Source organism: Cervus elaphus, chromosome 14 (genome assembly GCF_910594005.1).
Source record: "Cervus elaphus chromosome 14, mCerEla1.1, whole genome shotgun sequence".
Classification (NCBI taxonomy): domain Eukaryota; kingdom Metazoa; phylum Chordata; class Mammalia; order Artiodactyla; family Cervidae; genus Cervus; species Cervus elaphus.
Genome location: NC_057828.1, coordinates 43,287,111 through 43,311,557, shown reverse-complemented (window position 1 = coordinate 43,311,557; position 24,447 = coordinate 43,287,111). Strand labels below are relative to the sequence as shown.

At 51.3% G+C, this 24,447-nt stretch overlaps 1 protein-coding gene across 1 annotated transcript in view; it reads right to left on the bottom strand.

Annotated features, from left to right (window-relative positions):
* DHRS3 (dehydrogenase/reductase 3) overlaps window positions 1-24,447 on the bottom strand; it is a 50,675-nt gene that overhangs the window by 10,234 nt on the left and 15,994 nt on the right. Inside the window, exons 2-3 of the mRNA XM_043923202.1 lie at window positions 821-964; window positions 47-166 (exon numbers count right to left, since the gene is read on the bottom strand). Of these exons, the coding sequence (XP_043779137.1) occupies window positions 47-166; window positions 821-964 (264 nt within the window). The remainder of the gene's footprint in view (window positions 1-46; window positions 167-820; window positions 965-24,447) is intronic.

Sequence of the window (24,447 nt, the reverse complement as noted above, 5' to 3'; positions counted from 1 at the left end):
TGTCACTAACACACCCAGGGCTGGCTCTGGCTCAGGACAACCTTACCCAGAACTGGCCCAGGGTGTTGATGTGCTGGGACTTGAGAAGGGCGTCATCATCGCTGTCCATCAGGCTCTTCCCGTGGACCACGGCAGCATTGTTCACCAGGATGGTGATGTCACCCACCTGTGGGCAAGAAGGGGCCATGGGGCCATTAGGGCAGCCAGCCCCAGTGGCCTGTACCTGGAGAGGAGGGACCTGGCCCTGGGCAGCCACATTGCCTCTCTGAGCATCAGTCTTGATTTGTAAGATGGGGCTAATAACCATACCAGTGTTGCTCTGGGGATCAGAAATAATTTATGGCACATAATACACCTGTCACAGAGAACACCTATAATAAATGAGGTCATTGTGACATAAACATAGTTAACATTTGCCATGTGCCAGATATCTAATGGGGTGGTTTCTGCTCTCTCAGATCTCACTGATACACTCAGTCTAAATAGATAGCTGGAGTCGGGGGGATTTTCACAGACGGCCATAAGATATTTGCTCTTCCTCCCCGCCACCCCATCACCCTAGGGTTTAGGACAGACACTCATGGGCCTAAACTTCCAAAGGGGACAACAGGTGATTTAGTCAATCTGTGTCCCTAGTACCTGCTCTCTGCAACACACACATACACACACACACTTGGACCAGCTTCACAAGAGAGTCCTCCGAGATGCCCAGCACACAGCCATTCCACCATCAGCAAAGCTCTCTCCCAAGCCCCGTGAGACTGCGCCCTTTGGCTAGGATTCCGGGGGAGCTGAGGCCAGCACCTCCCAGGCCACTCACCTTCTCCCGCACCGCCTTGGCCGTCTGGTACACCTCCTCCCGGTTGCCCACATCACAGATGAAGTAGTGGCACTCGGTGCCCATCTGCCGAATCTCCTCTGTCGTCTCCTTCAGGCATTTCTCAGTCCGGCCCCACAGAACAATCTGGAAGGAGAGGACAGTGCTGAACAGGTGATCACTAAGGAAGCCATCATGATTCAACCATTGCCATCAGAAATTCAGTATGTAATTTGCCCCATGACTGCCATGATTCCATTTGAAGAGAGTGTGCAAAGTCACAATATGACTTTTTAAAGGGAGGTCGCCTACTCAGAAGGAACCAAGAGTTTCTGAGCCCACTGATGCCCCACCGATGGACGCATGGTCCGCAAGTCTTCCCTTTTTAAAATTTATTGTACTGTTGGCTGTGCTGGGTCTTCACTGCTGCATGCAGGCTTTCTCTAGTTGCGGTGAGCTCAGGCCACTCCTCACTGCAGTGTGGGGCTTCTCACTGAAGTGGCTTCTCTTGTTCCAAAGCATGGGCTCTCGGGTTCTTGGGCTTCTGCAGTTGCAGTACTTGGGCTTCAGTAGTTGTGGCTTCTGGGCTCTCGGGCGCAGGATCAATAGTTGTGGCCCACAGGCTTAGATGGGGCTTCCATGGTGGCTCAGATGGTAAGGAATCTGTCTGCAGTGCAGGAGACTGAAGTTTGATCCCTGGGTCAGGAAGATCCCCTGGAGAAGAGAACGGAATGGCAAACCCACTCCAGTGTTCTCTCCTGGAGAATCCTACAGAGGAGCCTGGCAGGCCATCGTCCATAGGGTCATAAAGAGTTAGACACGACTGAGCAACTAACACTTTCACTTTTCACAGGCTTAGTTGCTCTACAGCATGTGGGATCTTCCTGGACCAGGGATCGAACCCGTGTCCCCTGCATTGGCAGGCAGATTCTTAACCACTAGACCACCAGGGAAGTCCTTCACAGGGGACTTTCTTATGTATTCCTTCCAGGATGACATCTCCTGCCAGCCCCATTCCAGTGATCCTATCCAGTTAAACGTAGCAGCAGGGTTCTTCCTGTACAATGTTCCAGAATGCTTTCAGTTAGGAGCAAGCTGGTCTTCTCACCTGAGGTCTAGAGCCTGGTGGGTGAATGGACTGCAAGGTTCTGGCTGTAAGGTGCCAGGAGACTAAGCAAGGCCTTCCCTTCTACCCAGCTGTGGTCCCAGGTGGAAGGAGGGTGGGGAAGACAGGCAGCCAAGAAAGAAACATGACCTCACCCCACAGGTAATAAACATGGGACTCATTACACCAGGAGATGACCCTGGCGGGACCAAGACACGAATTCTTAAAGGGAGTTGGACAAATTTATGAATGGCTGGCCATAAAAGGCTCAAAAGAAAGGGTGGGCTAATTCTCAACCTTGACCTACAGGAGAATGACACTCCTTCCCACGACACGTCATTGAGTCCAGAGAGGCCCCTGTTTGTAAAATAGGGCTGGGTGACAGGGAGCTAAGAATCCCAAGATCCAGCGTAATCAGCACAACGGCAGAAAGGCTGGGGGCTGGAGAGAATCAGAGAAAGGAAGAGATAAAAGGCTCCTTGGGGATTAATCTAATGGGTTTCTATTTTTGTTTCTTCTCTTCAAAATTATCAATGAAATTCCTCCTTTAAAAATAAAACCCAACATGGAAACCCCATGTGTGAAACCAGTAAAAGGAATAAATTACACGTCCAACTCCATGTTTTCTTACTTGAAAAGCCACGCGTGAGAGCAAAAAGTCTGAGCTGGGAAGGTGAACATTTTCAAGTGGGTGATGGATGTAACTTGAGTCATACCAGACCAGAATCTATTTGCTCTGCAACTCAGGACAGAGGAAAGTCACACAGACAAGTAGTTGTTGGTGATAACAGTTTATCAACTGTTTACCTTGAAATATCAGAACATTCACAATACCACACAGGGTGCAAAATGGCTGCAGCTGGTGGGACACACAGATGTGTTGATGGCTCCCATGGATTTGAATTTTTAATTAGAGTTTTTTTTTTTAAATGTATTTATTTATTTGGCTGTGCTGGGTCTTAGTTGTGGCACTTGGGAACTTTAGTTGCAGCATGTGGGGTCTAGTTCCCTGCTCAGGGATCGAACACAGGCCCACTGCACTGGAAGCATGGAGTCTTAGCCACTGGACCACCAGGCAAGTCCCCTTTATTAGAGTTTTTAAAACTTTTGAAATATTTCTTGAAGGAGAATAAGAGTGTTCTTTCTACTCCTTCAACATCTCTGGGAAAGCCCAATTTTAAGCCCCACCTTGTCCAACCACTTTATTTATTTTAATTGAAGTCTTGAAATACGGGAAGGGCTTTACGATGGAGAATTCCATCAGCCACCCTCCACGATGACAAAAGTCCTCCAAGAGCAAATGGACTGCAATTAGACAGGCTCCAAGGGACATTTTCTTGTCTGTTGAACTAAAAACAGACTTCAAATATGTTTCTCCAGGAAAGGCTGGAGAGATTTCCTTCATGAAGAAGAAAGAGATAGATAAACTGTTCAGGGTGTTCAGTCATCCTCCATCATATCAGACCTCACCACTGTCTTGTAGTCACTGTCATCCTAGTTTCCTCCCATCTTCCCTTGTCACTCCATCCGTCTGTCCATCCATCCTTCCTCACATTCATCCACCCACTCATCCATCCATCCACCCACCCACCCATCCTTTCTTCTTTCTACTCACCCCACTCCACTCCACCCTACTCCACTCCATCCATCTAATTTCTGAACATGTCAGATTGAGGTGGAAGAAATCCTTGGCCTCCTTTCTTCTGCTCTGGTCCCTGCCTAATACAGTCCCACCTCTAGCTTGTCTGGGAACAGGACCCGCGGGCTTGAACAGTTCCCTAGTGTCTGGCTGAGGACAAGAGCGGTACTTCTGGAACTCTGAGAGCAAGGAAGCTCAAAGCAGGATGCGTATGGGTTAGAAGGTGCAGGGGTCCAGATACCTGGGAGCACAAGGAACCCAGCAGACAGAGAACCAGGGAGGCAGAACCATCTGCATGGCTGGAAGGACACCCTGGAGAGGAAAACAGGGACTGGACTGAGGGAGGTGAAGCAAAGGCTGTGCCCCACTGTCTTCCCTGCATGGTGGACACACCCAGGTGGGATGCTGAGGTTTGGCCATTTCCTTTCGGGGGTCTGCTGAGGATGCCCCTGGTGGGCTGGAGGACTGGCCTCCGCATGTTCAGAGCCCCGATCTCTGACAGAGAGCTGGGAGGGGTTTCTGTCCTCCTCACACCATCCCTCTGAGCCAGGAGCTCCCTGAGGGCCTAGATTCTGCCTTGTTCATTTCATATCTCAGTGTCCGGCAATGCAAGTGCTATTTGTTCAGCGAATGAATGAAAAGTTCAGGGCTGCAGGTAGGAAGGGTTGGGAGGTGGTTAAGTAGCCTCTCTGGGGCTGAAATGAGGTCAGCTCCCTTGATTGAGCTGTTTAGGGTCCAAGAAGCTTCTACCCACAGGCTACTTAGACCAAGAGTTAGTGAGACCTGGGGTTTCACTCAGAACCACCCTGGACTGAGCTGCGAGGTGAGGCCCAGGCCAGTGTGTTGCCCCTTGCTGCGTATCTCTGTGCACGTCTAATTCAAAGTGTCTCTCTCTGCATGGGTGGTTGTGTGTGCAGCCTCTGTACTGCTGGGTGCTTCCTTGGGCTCATGGTGGATGCTCAGAGTTCCTGGGAAGCCACGGACTCTTTTTTTTTGGGGACTCTTTTTTTTACATATTGTTTTTTATTTATGAACAAATTAAAAGAAGTCCCAGATGGCAGTGGGGGCAGCTGGGTTGCTGTAGCTAAGTTACTTTAGTTGTGTCTGACTCTGTGCGACCCCAGAGACGGCAGCCCACCAGGCTCCCCTGTCCCTGGGATTCTCCAGGCAAGAACACTGGAGTGGGTTGCCATTTCCTTCTCCAATGCATGAAAGTGAAGTCGCTCAGTCGTGTCTGACTCTTAGCGACCCCATGGACTGCAGCCTACCAGGCTCCTTTGTCCATGGGATTTTTCAGATAAGAGTACTGGAGTGGGGTGCCATTGCCTTCTCTGGCTGAGTTGCTGACTTGCTTACAAAGGAAGTCTGTGGACAGGAATGGGTGCAACCAGACTCCAAGCCTAGAGACCCTTCTCTCCCACCCACCTTAGGGCCCTCTTGGCCTAAAATCATTGGTCCCAACCTTCTTTGACAGCAATTCTGCCCAGGGCAAGTTGCTGTGGTGGGGATAGTGTGGGGCAGGAAATCCCATCCCCACAGGTAAGGCCGGGGCTGCAGAGGGCCCAGTGCAGAAAGAGAGGAAAGGGGACAGGGACCCTCCAAGCTGAACGATTGGTCAAGGTTTGATGGGTTGACCATCAACCCATCAGGCTGGGCATGTCTTAGGACCCATCTTAGGACCCAGGCACGTCTCCATGGTGACGGGGAGGCCCGGGCTGGTCACCCTGATGGAGACTTCAAGTAACTGAGTGCACCTCAGTGGGCACACTGCAGCTGCTGTCCCTCCTCCTCCTCCAGCCCCCTGCGGGGACCCCTCTGGGACCCCAGAGTCACTGACCAGGAACCTGGCAGGTACAGTTCAGTGGTTGGCCCAGGCGGCTCCTCACCAGAATCACTGGGGGTGACCCCAGACACTTAACAGGACAGGGGTCCCACCAGGTGCCCGAATGAGGCCGAGGCCTGGGTAGGTAGGAGGTCTGAGAGGAGCGCGGGGTAAGCTGCCCAGGGGACGGGCAGATTTATGAGCCAGGGGAACCCAACACATCCTCCTCTTAATTAACTTCCAGGACAGAGAGCAGCTGGGGAGGGTCAGCGGCCCAGGATTTACTCCTAAGCCGAGTTTACAAAGAGCGAGCTCAGAGAGGCTCGACACCTTCTGGCCTCCCCTCCCCTTGGGGCAAAAGGCTAGCTTCTGTCCCGGAGAGGAGGAGGGAAGCGGGGTGAAGACCTCTGGGCTTCCAGGCCTCGGGGTCCCACCCTCCTCTCCTGCAGCACTGCCCTCACAGTGAGCCTAAAACCCCCCAGCAGCCCCCGAAGCTGACGGCTACCATGATCTATTTTTTATGGCCGAGAATACTGGCTCAAAGGCGCTAAGTTAGCTTGTCCAAAGTCACGCTCAGCGAGTGGTGGGGGCAGGATTTGAACCCAGAGTCTTTGTCCTCTGCAGAGGCACCCCTGAAACCCAAGGCACAGAGTGGGGGAAGGTTTCTGAGCTTTGAGCATCCTGCTCCCAAATCCCATGTGTCCTCATACCCGTGTTTCTTCCCACCCAACTCTCAGCTTCGTCTCCCTGGATGTTCACACCCCATGAGTCTGCTCACCAGGACTGCACGGAGGGCCTGCTGAGGGCTGGGTGCTGTGCCCTCAAGGGGGTTAACAGAGCAAATCAGACATGGTCCCTGTCTCAGGGAGACAGCGAAGAAATGAGAAGGCAGTTGGACACAAAGTGCCATGAGTGGGAAAAAGAATAAGGTGAGAACTTGATGCTAAGATATTGGATTTTTTTTTTTAACCATTTTCAAGTTAACTTTCTAACGAGTGGAAAGCAGATGCTTATGAGAATCTAGATGTTTTAAGAAAAAGATTCAGGACTTCCCTGGTGGGGCAGTGGTTAAGAATCCACCTGCTAGTAGAGGGGACGATGGGTTCAAACCCTGGTCTGGGAAGACTCCACATGCCACAGGGCAACTAAGTCTGTGTGCCACAACTACTGACCCACATGTCCTAGAGCTGGTGTTCTGCAACAAGAGAAGCCACTACAACGAGAAGCCAGAGCATCACAACTAGAGTGTAGCCTCTGCTCCCTTCAACTTGAGAAAAGCCCATGCAGCAACAAAGACCCAGTATAACCAAAAAAAAAAAAAAACCAAGAGATCCATGTCAGTTTCTAATGTATTCATGAATTATAATAAAGATGACTATATATTTACATTTAAAAAAATAAGAGAAATTGGGGCATTTCTGAGGTCACCGTATTATGCCCATTGTATATCTAATGAAACTGCAACTCAGAGAGGCTAAGCAAGTGGTCTGAGGTCACACAGCAACCAACAGGACAGAGATGGGACTTGAGCTGAGGTTGTTCACCACCATTCCCTGTCCCAGTAGGAGAAAAGCTATTTCTTCTCTTCATGTGGTCCCGTGGGGATTAAGCATGCAGAAACTGGCAGCCACCGAACGTTCAGCACATTTTCTATTTCCCCGGGAGAAGAGCTGAGAAAGTCACAGCACTATCCCTGAGACACTGTCTTCTGCAGCCATTAGAATGAAGAGAGTTCACACCATGAATGGTCAGGATAAAAGGGCACAGAATTACCCATACAGGATAATCTCATCTCTAAAAACATAACAAGTTGGTGGACATCACCAGGCTACATAGGATCAGAGGTGGTCTTGGGTAGGACCTTAGGTTTACTTCTTTGCGCTTGCCTTTCTAATGCCTCTAGAAGACAAACATCATTATTTATGATCTTCAAAAAAGGAGGACAGAATAACAGCTTTCCCATACATCATTTCCAGAACAGGCCATTTCACACAAGTGACTCAGCACAGCTTGTCCAACCTCTTCCGGGCTCCCATCCAGTGTGAGGTGACTATTTGCATGTCTCTTCTCCCCATTGCGAGTGAATGCGTGAGGCTACAGCGAACACCTTACACTCACTCATTCTGCACTGTGTGCTGTCTTGCCATTTCACATCTGTGTATGACCTCTGGGAGGGCAGGAACTAAATCTCACCTATCCTGGGTTCCCTGAGACCCTACTAGTATGCAGCACAGACTGTTTTAAATGCCAAGGCCACTTGGGAAATCCTATTCGTCCTGCAGAACCCTGCTTGAATGGCCCCTCAAATCTGAAGCTTCCCTGGCTCTCTTTCCATCGTCCCTGCAACAATAACAACACCACTATACACTGGCTAACATCCACTGAGCATTTTTCATGAGCCAGATACTGTGCTGAGTACATCCAAATGTTTTCTCCTTTCATTCACACAATCCCACCTGTAGGTAGGATCTCTCCCCCCTTCCACAGGTGAAGTGCAGACAGGTAAAATGACTTGCCCAAGGTTATACTACTTATAAACAGTGGCATAGGTGACTCAGAACTCATGTTCCTGAGCACCAACACTGACCCTGTACAGATGTGAGAGTTGGACCATAAAGAAAGCTGAATGTTGAAGAATTGATGTTTTCAAACTGTGGTGCTGGAGAAGACTCTTGATAGTCACTTGGAAAGTAAGGAGATCAAACCAGTCAATCCTAAAGGAAATCAACCCTGAATATTCATTGGAAGGCCTGATGCTAAAGCTCCAATACTTTGGCCACCTGATGCGAAGAGCCAGCTCATTGGAAAAGACTCTGATGTTGGGAAAGATTGAGGGCAGGAGGAGAAGGGGGCAACAGAGGATGAGATGGTTAGACAGACTCACTGACTCAACGGACATGAATCTGAAAAAAGTCCAGGAGATAGTGAAGGACAGGGAAGCCTGGCATGCCGCAATCCATGGGGTTGCAAAAAGTCAGACAAAACTTAGCAACTGAACAATAGCAAAGCACACAGATGTGAGTGTGCTGGGCCTATTTATGAATACCCTGCCTCCCCTATGAGCTTGAGAAGTCCTCTGGGAAGTCCTTAGTCAGCATCCAGCATGGGCCAGGTACAGAGTAAAAACCAAGTGCTGTCACGTGACACTGGCCCCAGGAGGGCTCGAGAAAAATCTGCTGACCAGAGAACAGTGAGTGCCTCTCCTCCACCCAGGGCTCACAGGAATGCCTGGCCTTGGCGTTCATAGCTGGAGTTCAGCTGGGGCGCATGGTCCCACCAGAGACGTGAGCTGGGTGGTCTCTGTGTGGCTCCCAGGAGGAGCATCTGTTTATAATTGGCAGCCCCGGAAAGATCCAAGTCTATGGGCAGGTCTTTGGCAGACCTGCTCGTGTCCCATGGGCTCCGGGTTTTGGAGCAAAGCAGTGCTGAGCTGGCTTCTCAGAAGGAAAGAAAAGACCCATTGGAGACCCCAAAGTGTGGCAGGGTGGGTAGGGGTGGGAAGGTCACAATGTGAAGAGTACACAGCTCTCCTCCAAACTCAGCACTTCCAGCAGGAAGATGTGAACAAAAACCCACCCTGTGGCCAAATGAGAAGTGAGCAGCAAAACCAAGTGTGTGATGCAGAGCAGGGCGTCAGCAAGGAGGGGTTGAGTGGACGTGCCTGCCGGCCGGCAGGTCATACTTGAAACACTGACACACACTCCCAGTAGGTACGTATATAGAGCAAGTTACATTCTGAGTTTTCTGCTCTTTCACATCCCTCTCTATTTCCAAAAATAGACCTCTTTTTTTTTTTTTTAATTTTAAAATTTTATTTCATTTATTTATCTTTTGGCCACATGGCATGCAAGATCTTAGTTCCCAACCAGGGCTCGAACCTGTGCCCCTGCCATGGAAGTGCAAAGTCCTAACCACTGGACCACCAAGGAAGTTCTGAGACCTCTTTCTTCAGTAGAGAAGCCTAGAATATGGGCTCAGGAACAAGACAGCCTGGGTTCAATTGTCTGATCTACCACCTACACAAACCTGAAAAACCCACTTGACTCCTCTGTAAATTAAGGTTGTAAAGCATCCACTTGGAAAGGTGGTTGGGAGGATGATGGAAGGACATGATAAATGCTGGCTATTATTTTTATCATTGTTATTGTTCAGTCACTAAATCGTGTCTGACTCTTGATGCCATGGACTGCAGCACACTAGGCTCCCCTGTCCTCCATGATCTCCCAGAGTTTGTTCAGATTCCTATCCAATGAGTCAGTGATGCTATCTAACCATCTCATCCTCTGTGCCCCCTTCTCCTTTCTTATTATTATTACCACTACTATTATGATTAACCCAGGAGCAGAAATAGATCCTCCTTGCTCTCAGAAGTCTCCTTTATCCTTCACAAAGGTCTTCCCTGGTGACTCAGATGGTAAAGACTCTGCCTGCAGTGGAGGACACCCGGGTTCAATCCCTGCGTGGGGAAGATCCCCTGGAGAATGGAATGGCACTTTCTCCAGTATTCTTGCCTGGAAAATTCCATGGGTGGAGGAGCCTGGCGGACTACAGTCCAGGGGCTGCAAAGAGTTGGACACAACTGAGTACATGAGCAACACATCCTCCAAAAACTGGAGTCATGAAGGTGATGGATGCCTTTGTTATTGCTGTTCAGTTGTTCAGTCGTCTCAGACTGAGACCCCATGGACTACAGCACACCAGGCTTTCCTATCCTTCACCATCTCCCAGAGATTGAGCAAACTCATGAGTGGGTGATGCCGTCCAACCATCTCATCCTCTGTCAGCAAGGAGGGGCTGGGACTGGATGCCATGATCTTAGTTTTTCGAATGTTGCATTTTAAGCCAGCTTTTTCACTCTCCTCTATTACCTTCATCAATAGGCTTGTTAATTCCTCTTCACTTTCTGCCATAAGAGAGGTGTCATCTGCATATCTGAGATTGATGATATTTCTTCCTACAAATTTGATTCCAGCTTGTGCTTCATCCAGCCTGGCATCTTGCATGGTGTACTCTGCATATAAGTTAAATAAGCAGGGTGACAATATACAGCCTTGACATACTCCTTTCCCAATATGAAACCAGTCCATTGTTCCATGTATGGTTCTCAATGTTGCTTCTGGACCTGCATACAGGTTTGGCAGGAGGCAGGTATGGTGGTCCGGTATTTCCATCTCTTTAATAATTTTCCACAGTTTGCTGTGATCCACACAGTCAAAGGCTTTGGCGTAGTCAGTTGACTTTGCACTCCAGGATGTCTGGCTCTAGGTGAGTGATCACACCATCGTGGTTATCTGGGTCATGAAGATCTTTTTTTTATAGTTCTGTGTATTCTTGCCACCTCTTCTTAATATCTTCTGCTTCTGTTAGGTCCATACCATTTTTTTCCTTTAATGTGCCTATCTTTGCATGAAAAGTTCCCTTGGTATCTCCAATTTTCTTAAAGAGATCTCTAGTCTCTCCCATTCTATTGTTTTCCTCTATTTCTTTGCATTGTTCACTTAAAAAGGCTTTCTTATCTCTCCTTGCTATTCTCTGGAGCTCTGCATTTAGATGGGTATATCTTTCCTTTTCTCCTTTGCCTTTAGCCTCTCTTCTTTTCTGAGCTATTTGTAAGGCCTCCTCAGACAACCATTTTGCCTTTTGCCTTTCTTTTTCTTGGGGATGGTTTTGATCACCGACTCCTGTATAATGTTACAAACCTCTGTCCATATTCTTCAGGCACTCTGTCTATCAGACCTAATCCCTTGAATCTATTTGTCACTTCCACTGTATAATCATAAGGGATTTAAGTCATACCTGAATGGCCTAGTGGTTTTCCCTATGTTCTTCAATTTAAGTCCAAATTTTGCAATCTAATAGTGGTGGATGCCAAGACTCCAATTGGGGCTTCTTTGCCTCACCTGTGGACACAGCCTTGACTGGGGCTGAATCCCCAAATCTTAGAGAGCGCCCATTCCATCCTTCTACCAGACTTAGAGGACCCTCCTGAGTCCACATCCCTGACCAAGGCCTAGGAAGAAGACCAGCATAAAAAGCATCCAGCAGCAAAGCAGGCTGCGGGGCACCTGTTAGGAGGATTTCTTGAGAGGAGAGATTTTCAAGCTGAGCTCTAGGGACCCTGGGGGTTCTAGTAAGGAGCTTCAGGGGTTGCTGATGGGTGGGGAGCTTGATAGAGTTCCAACCCACCCACCCATCCTCCACCCTGCAGAGCAGTGGCACTTTCATTAGGCTCCCATAATAGCCATTTCCACAAAGATTCTGTGACTAAAAAGAATAGAGTTCGAATGGTACCACTCTGGATTATAGCCTTTTGCTTCCAGGATGGGCATTTTTTTTTTTTTTAAACTAGGAATGAACCCAGGTTGGAAGCCTCTAGCTCTCCCCTACTGGGACTGCCAGCCTGCCACTCCTGCTTCCCCAGCAAGCCAGCAGCCTTTCTTCTTCCAAAAGGCAACCCTTTAGAATCGAAAACAGAGTTTGGGTACTGCTTCCAGGTGTCTCCTTCCTGGATCTCAAATTAATTAAGTAATCTATTTTTGGTCACACCCCGAGGCATGCGGAACTTCCCCGATCAGAGATCGAACTCGTGCCCCCTGTATTCTAAGAGAGGAGTCTTAACCACTGGACCATCAGGAAAGTCCCGGTTTCTGGACTTTCTTTCTGCCGTTCCCCCTGGGAGCCCTGTTTCCAGACTCTCCAGGCCCTGTCCGCACCCTGCTCTTTAAGAGGCCTGGGGTTCACTACCTGTGTCCCACTGTTGACCCATGACCTTGGCAGGTCACCACTGGGCCTCTCTTAGGGACTTAGGCCAGAGCCCGCCTTCCCCTCTCGCTCCCTGAGCAGGCCCCCCACGGAGCTGCGCGTGGTCGGATCGCACAGGCTCGTCCCCTGCCTGGGCCTGCCGAGAATGTTCTGGCTACTGCTGGGTCAGCTGTTGGAGAGGACTGTTTTGAAGCTCCTCAAATTAGATCGCCCAGCGGTGTCCTCCTCCCACAAGTTGCTGACCACAGCCTGGAGCCGGGCAGAAACTTCCTCCCGGCCGCTGTCCAGCCTGGAACGGGTCCCTTGGGAGGCACAGGGACGACCATGAGGGCTTGCGCCAAGCTCAACACCTGTCGGGGTCTCTCATCTTGTCCTCTGAGAGCTCTGGGGGAGGAGGTATTGTACCCATTTCGTCCAGGAGAAAACCGAGGCACAGAGGTACAATTCCGGCTGTTCGATATACCCAAAGTTATTCAGCTGGTAGGAAGCTGAGCTAGAACTCCAACCTGCAGGGTCTGACGCCCCATCCTGAGCCCTCCACCTCTGTCCTTCACCTGCAGGAGCGAAGGGACCCCCTGAAAGGATGGGTCCATTCACTGCCCAGGTGTCACCGAGCACATCCAAGGGGCGAGGACTGGACAGTGGGGAAAGAAGGAAAGACGCGGCCCTGTCCTGGCACAGTGCCTGGACTTGCTGACCAAGCACTTGCTGAATGATGACAGTGATGATGCTCACCCCGCTGTACGGACACTGGAGGTCTTTAGAGGCTGAGATAGGAGAACAGAGGGGGACGGGAGCTTCTCTGCTGAGCATGGTGCCCAGGGCTGGTGGTTGAGAGCAGCCTTGCTTCTGTCGCCTCCTCCACTGCTGCCACTCTGGGCCGAGCCCCATCATCCCTCACCTGGACCACAGCCATGGCCCACAGAGGCCTCCCAGCTTTGACCTTTGCCCCAGTGCCCCCACCCCTGCCTCAGTCTCTTCTCCATACAGCAGGTGGAGAGATATCCTTCCAGAACTGTCAGACCCTGTCACTCTGCTCACAGCTCCCAGTGGCTCCCCGTCTCACCCAGGGTGAAATCTACAGTGTTCACTATAGAGCACTAGTTCACTAGTTTCACTGTAGTGAAATCTAGAGTGACCACAAGTCTCTCCTGCTCTGACGTGCCCCCACCTCTCCCCCTCTCAGGGCTGACTGGTCTCTACCACGTGGGTCTCCTTGCCTGCATGACCACCCAGCCCGCTTCTACCCCAGGGCCTTTGTACCAGCCGTTCTGTCTTCTTTGCCCAAGTAGCCCTCTTCTCACGCCCTCTCCTCTTACAGATTCTGCTCAAACATCTCTACATGAGGGATCTTCATGTAAAGTCCTCCTGACCCCCAAAGATTCGCTCCCCAACACTACCTTTGCTTTTTAAAAATAGTTTTTTTATTAATAGTCTTTATTTTTAAGAGTCTTGAGATTTCCTACACACTCCTGCCTGCACATATGGACAGCCTCCTCCACCATCAACATTACTCACCGGAAGGGTACCTGCATTACAGTTGAACCCACACTGACACATTATTATCACCCAAAGACCATAGTTTACATTAAGGTTCACTCTTGCTATTGTATCTCCTGAGTTTTGCCAAATATATAATGACATGTATCCACCACTGTAGCTTCACTGCCCTAAAAATCCTCCAGGGTTTCCTTTCTCTCCCCCAACCCCTGGCAACACTGATCTTTTTACTGTTTCTATAGTTTGGCCTTTTCCAGAATGGGATATAGTTAGAATCATCTAGGATGTAGCCCTTTCAGACTGGCCTCTTCCACTTAGTAATATGTACTTGTGGTTCCTCCGTCTTTTCACAGCTTGATGATTTATTTCCTTTTGATGGTTCATTTCTTTTGAGCACTGAATAATATGCCACTGTCTGAAGGCTCCACAGTTTATTTACTCATTCACCTACTGAAGGACTTCTTGGGTGCAAGGTTTGTCAATTAGGAATAAAGCTGCTATAAATATCCCTTCTGTATGTCCCCGCTTTTTTAGCTTCCCAGATCTCTTCTTTCTCAGTCCCTGAGACACATGATGAATGCCTCCATGCCGAATGCCTCATGTCTCTGAGGACAGAGGGCGCCCTCGTCAAAACCTAGCACGGCCACCTGCCAAGAGCCACAGCTCAGAAACCAAGTGTGACAACTCAGTTAAGTCCCATCTCATCCCTGAGTGTGATTCTTGTGAACCTTTCTGGTTCTGAGACCACTGGGAAAATCCTCCAGGGAAACCATCTCCAAGACTGACTCTATGGGAAAGCCAAATACCTCTCACTTCCAGCCAGAAACCCAGGGGCTGTGCCTCCCCACTGTCTGCCCTCAGCCCACACGAGGCAAAACTCAGAGGGGGTGGGGAAACTCAGGCCAGAGTCACTGGCGGAAGCCCCATGACCATTGTCTCAGTTCCTCCACTTGGACTTCCTGATGGTGAACGCCAGGTGACCTTGGGGGTGCTGCCAAGAAGGGGAGAAGACGGGCAGCATTTGCAGACCACTCACTCTCCAACCCAGTTGGAACGGCAACCCACTCCAGTATTCTTGCCTGGAGAATCCCAGGGACAGGGGAGCCTGGTGGACTGTCTATGGAATCGCACAGGGTCGGACACGACTGAAGGGACTTAGCAGCAGCAGCTCCAACCCAGTGTATGTCTTCAGTATTACCATCCTGAGCAATGGGGCCATACTTCCAGTGCTCAGGCAGGCTGAGTAACCCTTGCAGGCTGTGCCGCCAGAAGTTTCAAGGCAACACTTGAGCCTGAACTCCGAAGCCAAGCTCTTTCACTACTCCCCGTCCTGCCTCATTCACTCATTTGTTCTTTCACTCACTCATTCGAGGTGTAGTTACTGGATGCCAGGCACTGTTGGGGGCTCCAGGGTACAGTAGGAAAGAAATTCATCCCACTCTCCTGGGGTTTGCTTTCAGGTGTGTATGGGGAACAAGGGGACCAAGAGACAATCAGCAATTGGCCATACAATATATAAAGGTGGCCAAAAGTGAAGGAAAGGAACAGAAAGCTTTGTAGAGGGGGGCTGGATAGAATGATCATGCAGCGGGAGTGGTATTTAGCCAGGGATGAGGACAGCGAGGGGCTTCCTAGGTGGCTCAGTGGTAAAGAACCTGCCTGCCAATGCAGGAGGCGTAAGAGACATGGGTTTGATTCCTAGGTATGGAAGATACATGGCAACCCATTCCCATATACTTGCCCAGATTATCCCATGGACAGAGGAGTCTGGCAGGCTACAGTCCATAGGGTCTCAAAACAGTTGGACACAGCTGAAAGAAACCTAGCATGCATGCATGCATGGGGACAGGGAGAGCTTATCTGATAAGCTAACATCTGGGCAGACACTTAAGGGAAGTGAAGAGGAGGCCATGCAGATATTTGGGGAAGGAACATTCCAGGCAGAGGGAAGAGCCAGTACAAAGGCCCTGGGGTAGGAATAAGCTTGGTGTGTTCAAGGGACAGCAAGGAGGCCAAGTGGAAGAGCTTAGTGGGAGACACGAAGCTGGGGCAGTGACCAGGGCTGTGACCACAGCCAGGAGATGGATGGAGGGGAACGGGGAGGGGTGGGGAGGAGCCGCGGGGGGGCGGTGTGCCTGGGTGAAGGTGATGGAGGAGGATTCAGCAAGACTGCAGGTTTGGGCTGCCAGGAGAAGAGGGGTGCCCAGAGGACCCTAAAAGGTTTGACCTGAAAAATGGAAGAGCAGGGTTGCCATGAATTGAGGCCCCAAGCCTCCCTCTCCTGGGAAGGCCGGCTTTGGCAAGTCCCAGGTTCACAGGAGGAAGAGAAAGATCCCCAGGTTCCTTCCGCTTCCAAAACACCCAGCTTAAGCAGGGGGTGGAGGGGGCGGTGACGGAGGAAACAGTTCCAGGTGGCCAGGCTCCTCAGGAAGAGGGCGCCTGGGGCGGGCCAGGCAGGCCAGCTACCCACCTAGCTTGCCCGGGTAAACACGCCAGTTTCCAATAACAAAGTGGCAGGCCACCCCAGCCCGCTCGGCGCGCAGGGAGGCGGTCCGTGCTCACATGATGGAGTGAGGGGGTGGCAGGAGGAGCCGCCGAGGGGAAACCTCAACGAATCTGGCAGGAGGCTCCAGGAAGTCCTTCTGAGAGTGGGCCCTGGGCCGGGCGGAGGGTGGGGTCCGCGGGGGTCCCGCGAGGGGGTGGGTGGGGCTGGGCTGGAGTCCTCCGAAGTGGGGATCGGGCTGGGCTCCCAGTAGGCGGATGGGGAAGGGGTGGAAAGGGGAAGGGAAGGGGCTGGGAGGTAGTTGGGGAGGGTGTGGGGCAGGGCTGCGTCCCGGAGGTGCCGGGGTGGGGAGGGGCTTCGCAGGTGGGGGCTCGGGGAGGGTTAGAAGGGACGTCGCGTTGGGATGGGATTGGGGATACAGAAAGGGCAGGGGCAGGGGACAGTGGGGAAGAAAGTGGTGTTGGGGTCGCGGCGTGGATTGGGGAGGGGGCGGGTGGGGGTCGGGACGCGGACGGGACCAGGGCGGAGGGGGAGGGGCCAGGTTGGGGTCGGACGCGGTGGGGGCGGGGTAGGGAAAGGGTCCCCTCCCGCTCCCGGGACCGCCCGCGCTTCCTCCCTCCGGCGGAGCGGTAAACAAACGCCGTGATGTCACCCGCGCCGCTGACCTGCGGCTGAACCCGGAGCTGTAAATGAGATGCAAGGTGCCAGCAGCCTCCGGGCCGCGCGGCCTGCGAGCCACACACGCTCCTCCGCGCCGGCCCGAGGTTCCCCCAGCTGCACACACGGACAGGATGCTGCAAACGCCACCAGACATTGCAACACGCAGCCAGTCTGCTGGCCGCGGCGTGAACCTTCCCGCCGCCTCCTCCGCCGCCCCCCGGCAGGCACCGGCCCAGCTGGAGCGCGGCCTCCCTCCTCCGGAGCATGCCTGGGGCCTGGCAGCTTCCACTCATCTGGGGGTCAACTCTCCGCGAGGCACCCCATCGCCTGCCTTCCCAGGGGGCTTCCAGACCCGAGAGCTGGGCCTGGGTGGGGTGGGGTCAACTTTGGGCTTTTGTGCCCAACAGGTGGGGAAGTGCCTGCCTTTGCACTCTGCTCTCTGGGAAGCTCATTCCTTTTCCGCGAGGCCGGGGGCGCTGGAGGCCCCTTTTCCAGGTGGAAGCCGATGCCTAAGTGTCCGCTGGCTGCCCACCAGCTGCTCCCTCACTCCACAGGGCAGGGGGCCACCCTTTCTTCCAGAGAGCTCCCCCAGAGCAGCCCTGGACTGCCTACTCTTGGCAACCCCAACCCGTCCCTGGCTCTGAACTGCCCTTGGGAATGGAAATCCGCCTGGCTGGGGCCAGGAAGGCCAGTACGCTGTTCTGGAGTTGATTTTGCTGTGTGACTTGGGAATGAGTCACTTGGCATCTCTGGGCTTCACCAAATCCCACTGGGGAAGTGGGGAGGGTTGAAACCGGCCTCCCTCTGCTAGAGTGCGGAAGGTCAAAAGTGCAAGAAACCCTCACCAGGCTGCCAGGGCTGGTGAGAAGCCTCAGGTGCAGGGGCCTGGCCTGTTGAGAAGGTAGAACTGCTCAGAGAAATCGGGGCCAACTCTCCCTGCTCCCAAGCTTCACTGTGAGAAGCTGGGGCTGTGGGGACATACTGGTAAACAGTCCCCGGGGCCGAAGGAGCCCACACACTGGCTCCTCTACATGGACCCCACTAACTCAAGTCCTTTAAGAAGCTGGGAGAACCTAAAATGACCGTAGATCTTTCAAAAGCACCCCAAGAACCCAGCTCATAATGCCAGAGCCCATTCTAGCTTCTCTTTTACTGAAATTAATATTTGGGCTTCCCTGGTGGCTCAGCTGGTAAAGAATCCACCTGCAATGTGGGAAACCTGGGTTTGATCCCTGTTTTGGGAAGATCCCCTAGAGAAGGGAATGGCTGTCTGGAGAATTCCATGGACTTAATAGCTAAATCCCTCTCTCTCGCATCATCCTGTTTTCCAGCATTTTGTCACTGCCTGAAAGTTTAATAGTTATTTGCTTGCTTGCTGTGTCTCTCCCCCTCCCCCAATGCACACTCTACAATATAGGTTCACCGTGTACTCCCCCGCACCTGATGAATATGTGAGTGAATGAATGAAATCATCTTGCCTCACATGTGATATGGGCACTGACATCCCTGGAGGGGACCTTGGGAGGAATAAAGTTGACAGCCCAGGAGGTATGGCTATCATGAGGACCAGTCACACCACTTGTTGGGCCCGAGAAAAAAAGGACAATGTGTGCTTGCTGCCAGTTGAAAAAATTATTGAGAATTTCAAGATGGTGAGGGCAGGGCACTGACAAGTATAGGGCCCTTGTGAGCCAGGGGTTGTGTGTGACAGCTAGGGTCACCTACCCAGGAAGCCAGACAGGATGTTCATACATAGAGAGCACTCAGAAGCAATGCCCAAGGCGGGGAGTGGGGAGGTGGGGGGACCGAATGCCAAGTCTCAGGCTTTCCACATCTTCCCTGGGCTGCAGGAAACTGGATCCAATAGAGTTTCTCCTTGTTGCAGAATGGATGACACCTCCCACACAGACAGCTGACAACAGCTAGCTGAGGGTTGTCTGTGCTCCCAATGGACACGTGCAAAAAGCAAAAGCAGGCAATATGGAGGCATATAGGATTTAGGGGCAACAGTAAGCATGTAATGGTCATTGCCCTGGTTAGCATTTAGTCAGGAGCGTCTCTAAAGTGCTACAGTGAGGCCCACAATCCAAAAAGCTCTAAAATCCTTTAGCCCCCCCTTAATTAGACCCATACATTTAGGCAAGTCCACAAGGGGCTGTGGACCTGAGCTGCTGGCCCACTTTAGAGATAAGGCACCAAGGTCCTGGCAATATCAAGGGCATAGCCAGGAAATGGCTGAGCTGGGACCCTGGCATCACTTCTGGGAGCTGCTGGCGAAGGTGAGAACACAGCTGTTGTTTGGGGTAGAGAATGACGGCCTTTTTATGGGGGCAACTCTTTCAGCATCCCCTTTCCGACCCCAACCTGAAGCCTAGAGGCCCTTGAGCTGGTGTGTCCCAGGGAAGCCTCCAGCTAATTAAGCATTATTTATGGACGGGCCTCCTGAAGACAAGCTTTAAATTACTTGCAGGCTGTGCCAAGGTAACTGTCTATCCTACCGGCTATTAATTAGGAATCAGTTTAATCTCTGCTGGACGAAGGTCAAACACTATGGAGTTGACCCGGCTGGCTGGCGTCGCACTATCAGGCTGAGGATCTGGGCCTGGAGGGCTGGGGGACTCAGGGGAAGTGGCAGGACATTGGAACGGGAAATGACCTGGTCAGCACATCCTGCAAAGGCCAGGATGCTGAGAGCAAAGCCACGTGGGCCTCGGCCCAGGAAGCCAGGCAAGGTGGGGTTTCCCTTTAGCACCAGCCCTGCAGAAAGTGGATTTCAGTGGTCCTCAGAGAGTGCCCCAGCCCTCCAACAGCAGAAAAGTCTGCTGGAAATTCAGGCTTCCCTCACCTGCCTGGTCATGCAACCTGTAGAAACCCTTCTGTGGCTCCCTGGTGCTCTTCTAGGGCTTCCCAGGTGGCTCATTGGTAAAGAATCCACCTGCAAGGCAGGAGATATGGGTTTGACCCCTGGGTCAGAAAGATCCCCTGGAGAAGGAAATGGCAACCTACTCCAGTATTCTGGCCTGGAAAATCCCATGGACAGAGGAGCCTGGCGGGCTACAGTCCACGGGGTTGCAAAAGAGGCGGACACAACTTAGCAACTAAACAACAGTGCTCGTCTAATCAAGTCCCGATTCCAGCCCATGGCCACCAAGCTCTGTGAGCTCTGCCAGGCCAGACTCTCTTATCTCCCACTTTCCAGACAGGCTCATCCCCTCTGCCTGGAATGTGCGCCTTCCATGGCTTCCACCTCACTCTTGATGCCTCACTTTAGACCCTGCTCCTAGCCATTGCCAGCCTTCCTTCCCCAGAAGCCAGATTGCCTGGACACAGAGCTCATGACTGTGTGTGCTGTTAAGCAAGTATTTAACCTTGTGAGCCTTTGTTTTCTCATTTTTAAAATAGGGACATAGGACTTCCCTGGTGGTCCGGTGACTAAGACTCCACGCTCCCGATGCAGGGGGCCTGGGTTCCACCTCTGGTCAGGGAACTACATCCCACATGCCGCAAGTAAAGAGTTTGTATGCCACAACTGAAGACCTCGAGTGCTGCAACGAAGACCTGGCACAGCCAAATAAATAAATATTTTTTTAATTAAAAAAAATAAAATAGGGATAGTCATAGTTCCGCCCTCATTGGGTTCTGAGGAGCAAATCAGATTGTTACTGTAAGCAATTTAGTGTGTTGTTGTTTAGTTGCTAAGTTATGTCCAACTCTTTGCCACCCCATGGACTGTAGCCCCACCAGGCTCCTCTGTCCATGGGATTTTCCAGGCAAGAATACTGGAGTGGGTTGTAGTTTCTTTCTCCAGGGGATCTTCCCAACCCAGGGGTCGAACCCACATTTCCTGCATTGGCAGGTGGATTCTTTTACCACTGAGCCACCAGGGAAGTCCTGAGCATACCGGGATGCTCATATCCTAAACCCCAGAACCTGGGACTATGTCAACTTACACAGGAAAGGGAGATTTAAGGTTGCAGATGGAATTAAATTTGCTAATCAACTGACTTTAAAATAGAAAACTGTCCTGGATTATCCAGGTGAGCTCAGTGTAATAACAAGAGGCCTGAGAAGTGGCAGAAGGAGACAGAAGAGAGAGGGAGATGTGACCATGGAAGCCGGGTTACGGTGATGCAATCTTGACGGCTTTGAAGGTGAAGGAAGGGGCCACGAGCCAAGGAATGTGGGCAGCTTCTAGAAGCTGGAAGAGGTGAGGACATGGATTCTTCACTCCAGCCTCCAGAGGAAACATAGCCCTGACACCTTGATTTTAGCCCATGAGACCGCTGTTGGACTCCTGACCTCCAGAACCGCGAGAGAATGAATGTAATTTTTAAGCCGCTGAGTGTATGGTGTGTGTTAGCGCAGCTGTGGGAAGCTCAGGCAGAGAGGTGGAGAGCAGGGTGGAAACTGGAGTTTGTCTCCAATGTCTATGGGCTTCCAGTGGCATGGCAGCCCCTACCCCATGCTAACCTGTCAGCATCACTTAAAACAAACCCTCTATTGGTCTTCCCTGGTGGCTGGGAAATCCCATGGGCAGAGAAGCCTGGTGGGCTAGTCCATTGGGTGGTAGAAGAGTTGGACGCAACTGGTGGCTCAGTGGTAAAGAATCTGCCTTGCAATGCAGGGACACGGGTTCAATCCCTGTTCTGGGAAGATTCCACATGCAGCTGTGACTAAGACCCAATACAGCTAAATAAATAAATATTTCAAAAAACAACAACAACACCTCTCTGTCATAAAGATATGCCCCAGAGGCTTCTGTAGAGGGTGCATGAGAGAGGTTGCAAGGAACAGTCAAACAGGAACCACAACCTCATCTGCATGACCAGGACTTTTCATACAGTATCTCATTGAAATCTCCTTTTATAGATGGGGAAACTGAGGCTCAGAGAGGTCTAATAACTTGCCTAGGGCCACTCAGCAAGTGAGTGGAAGAGCATGCATATGAATTTTGATTTGTTGACTCCTGAGCTCAAAATCTGAATCACAACTGTATACCAGCTCCTTAAAAAAGAAATAAAGCTAAACTTAGGTGCACACACATGTGCACTCATGCACACACACACATACCTGCCAACCTGGAGGCCTAAGAGGTGGCCCCCAAACCAGCACAGCCAGTTAGGAGGAGGAGGAGGGCACAAGCTGTTCCCAGCCCACACTGCCCCGTGCCCCTGGCAGATCTGGAGGACCCCCACTGCCTCGCTGTGGGGTCACCAGAGAAGTGGCCTGGGGAGGTGAGGCAAGGCTGCCCCCTCTGCCAAGTGAGACATGAGGACATGGCATGTGGGAGTCGAGGGTGGCCTGACTCCATGTGGGTGTGTCTGGCAGGCCTGCCTGCCTGCAGGAAGGTCATGCTGCCCTTTGTGGTCATGCTGGCTCCAGCCCCAGCTCCCCATGATGAGCTGGTATGGGGCCTGTGAGAGCTCAGGGCATGCTGGACTGACTAGCTGAGCTCGACACTGTCCCCCGGCCCCTGGGAGAGCTCTAAAGGCACCCAGAGACTCTCCTTCCAACCTTGGAAGGACTCTGCATCAGAGAGCTGGCTTCTCACATCCAGGGAAGCACAAGTAATAACACTGACCTAGCAAAGGAGCCTCCTTTCCCCTCCTGTCCAAGTGGCCTTACCTCTTATAGAAAAGGGTACCAAGAAAGATTGTTGACAACCTGCTGGACCACCGTAAGTGGCTATTCAGAAGGCTTCTTTGAGGCACAAACTCCCTGAGAACAGACAGGTTTCAGCTCAAGCCAGAAAAGTCTGTTCTGTCTTTTTTGTTGGTAAGTGTCGATAAATGACCTGATAAGGTCTGCAGGACTGGTGGCTCAGTGGTAAAGAATCTGCCTGCAGTGCAGGGACACAGGTGACTCGGGTTCAATCCCTGGGTAAGGAAGATCCCCTGGAGGAGGAAATGGCAACCCACTCCAGTATTCTTGCCTGGAGAGTTCCATGGACAGAGGAGCCAGGTGGGCTACAGTCCATGGCATTGCACAAAGTTGGACATGACTGAACGACTGAGCACGCATGTCAGTAAATGACCCGAGAAGGTCTGCAGGACTAGACCTGGGAGGACTGGCTAAGAGATGCCTGGAGCTCCTGGACGTTTGTGCCTAAGATGAAAAACTGGATTGGTTCCTTAAGAAAGAATACTAGACATCTACTCCTGATCCCCTTGCTCCTGGTAACAGCAACCCCATGTCCCCCACAGAAGCCCATCTCCCCACTTACACGCTGTGGCTTGGCTGTTCCTCTAACTCAGAGTCTCACTGCTTGAGACCCACATCTGGCCAAACAGTGGTTACACCATTGCCAGTCTCTGCTTCAGCCCAATCCAGCCACAGTCAGGGAGACTCAACTCCTGGACCCCTGGAAAAGTTGGGAGGAAGATACTGATCTGCCTGCTCCACTGGGAGCTGAGGGGGTTTAAGGCAGCAAGGGGCAGATATGAGCAGTCCCAGGGTGGGGAGGGCCTGCCTAAGGTGAGACTGAGTCCAGACAACACTCTTTGATCTCTGGGAGCCAGGCCTGTGCTCCTGTCATTTAGACCCATTTAAACTCCCAGTGGCTAAAAGCACAGGTTGCATGGACTCTGCTCAGGGATGTCAGTGTGATCTGTTCTGTAAAATGATTAACTGAGAGGCCGCAAAACTCACTGGTTCAAGAGCAGGTGCCCAGGGTTCAAATCCCACTTGGTCTGTCACAAGCTGTGTGATCTTTCTATGGACCCTCAGAATCTGGACCAGTGAAAAAGATGATAGGGCTTCCCTGTTGGTATAGTGGTTAAGAATCCACCTGCCAACGCAGGGGACATGGGTTCGATCCCTGGTCTGGGAAGATCCTGCGTACCTTGGCACAACTAAGTCTGGTGCACCACAACCACTGAGCTCTAGAGCCTAGGAGCTGCAACTACTGAAGCCCGCGTGCCCTGAAGTCCATGCTCCACAACAAGAGAAGCCCCTGCTCACTGTAACTGGAGAAAGCCCGTTTGCAGTAACAAAGACACAGCGCGGCCATAAATAAATAAAAACAAGAGGGATACCAATTAAAAAAAAAAGAAGACAGCACTGCCCACACTAGAGCTCACTGTGAGGAATAAATGACTTTATTACGTGTCAGGTGATGGCACATAGTAGGTGCTCAGTAGACATGGGTTTTAACTAGCTATGATGGATCAGTCATGCCTTCACTCAAGCAACAAAGATTTATTAAGCTTAAAAATCAGGGCAGAAATAAATGCAAAAGAAACTAAAGAGACCATAGCAAAAATCAACAAAGCTAAAAGCTGGTTTTTTGAAAAAATAAACAAAATTGACAAACCATTAGCAAGACTCATTAAGAAACAAAGGGAGAAGAACCAAATCAACAAAATTAGAAATGAAAATGGAGAGATCACAACAGACAACACTGAAATACAAAGGATCATAAGAGACTACTACCAGCAGCTCTATGCCAATAAAATGGACAACTTGGATGAAATGGACAAATTCTTAGAAAAGTATAACTTTCCAAAACTGAACCAGGAAGAAATAGAAGATCTTAACAGACCCATCACAAGCAAGGAAATCGAAACTGTAATCAAAAATCTTCCAGCAAACAAAAGCCCAGGACCAGATGGCTTCACAGCTGAATTCTACCAAAAATTTA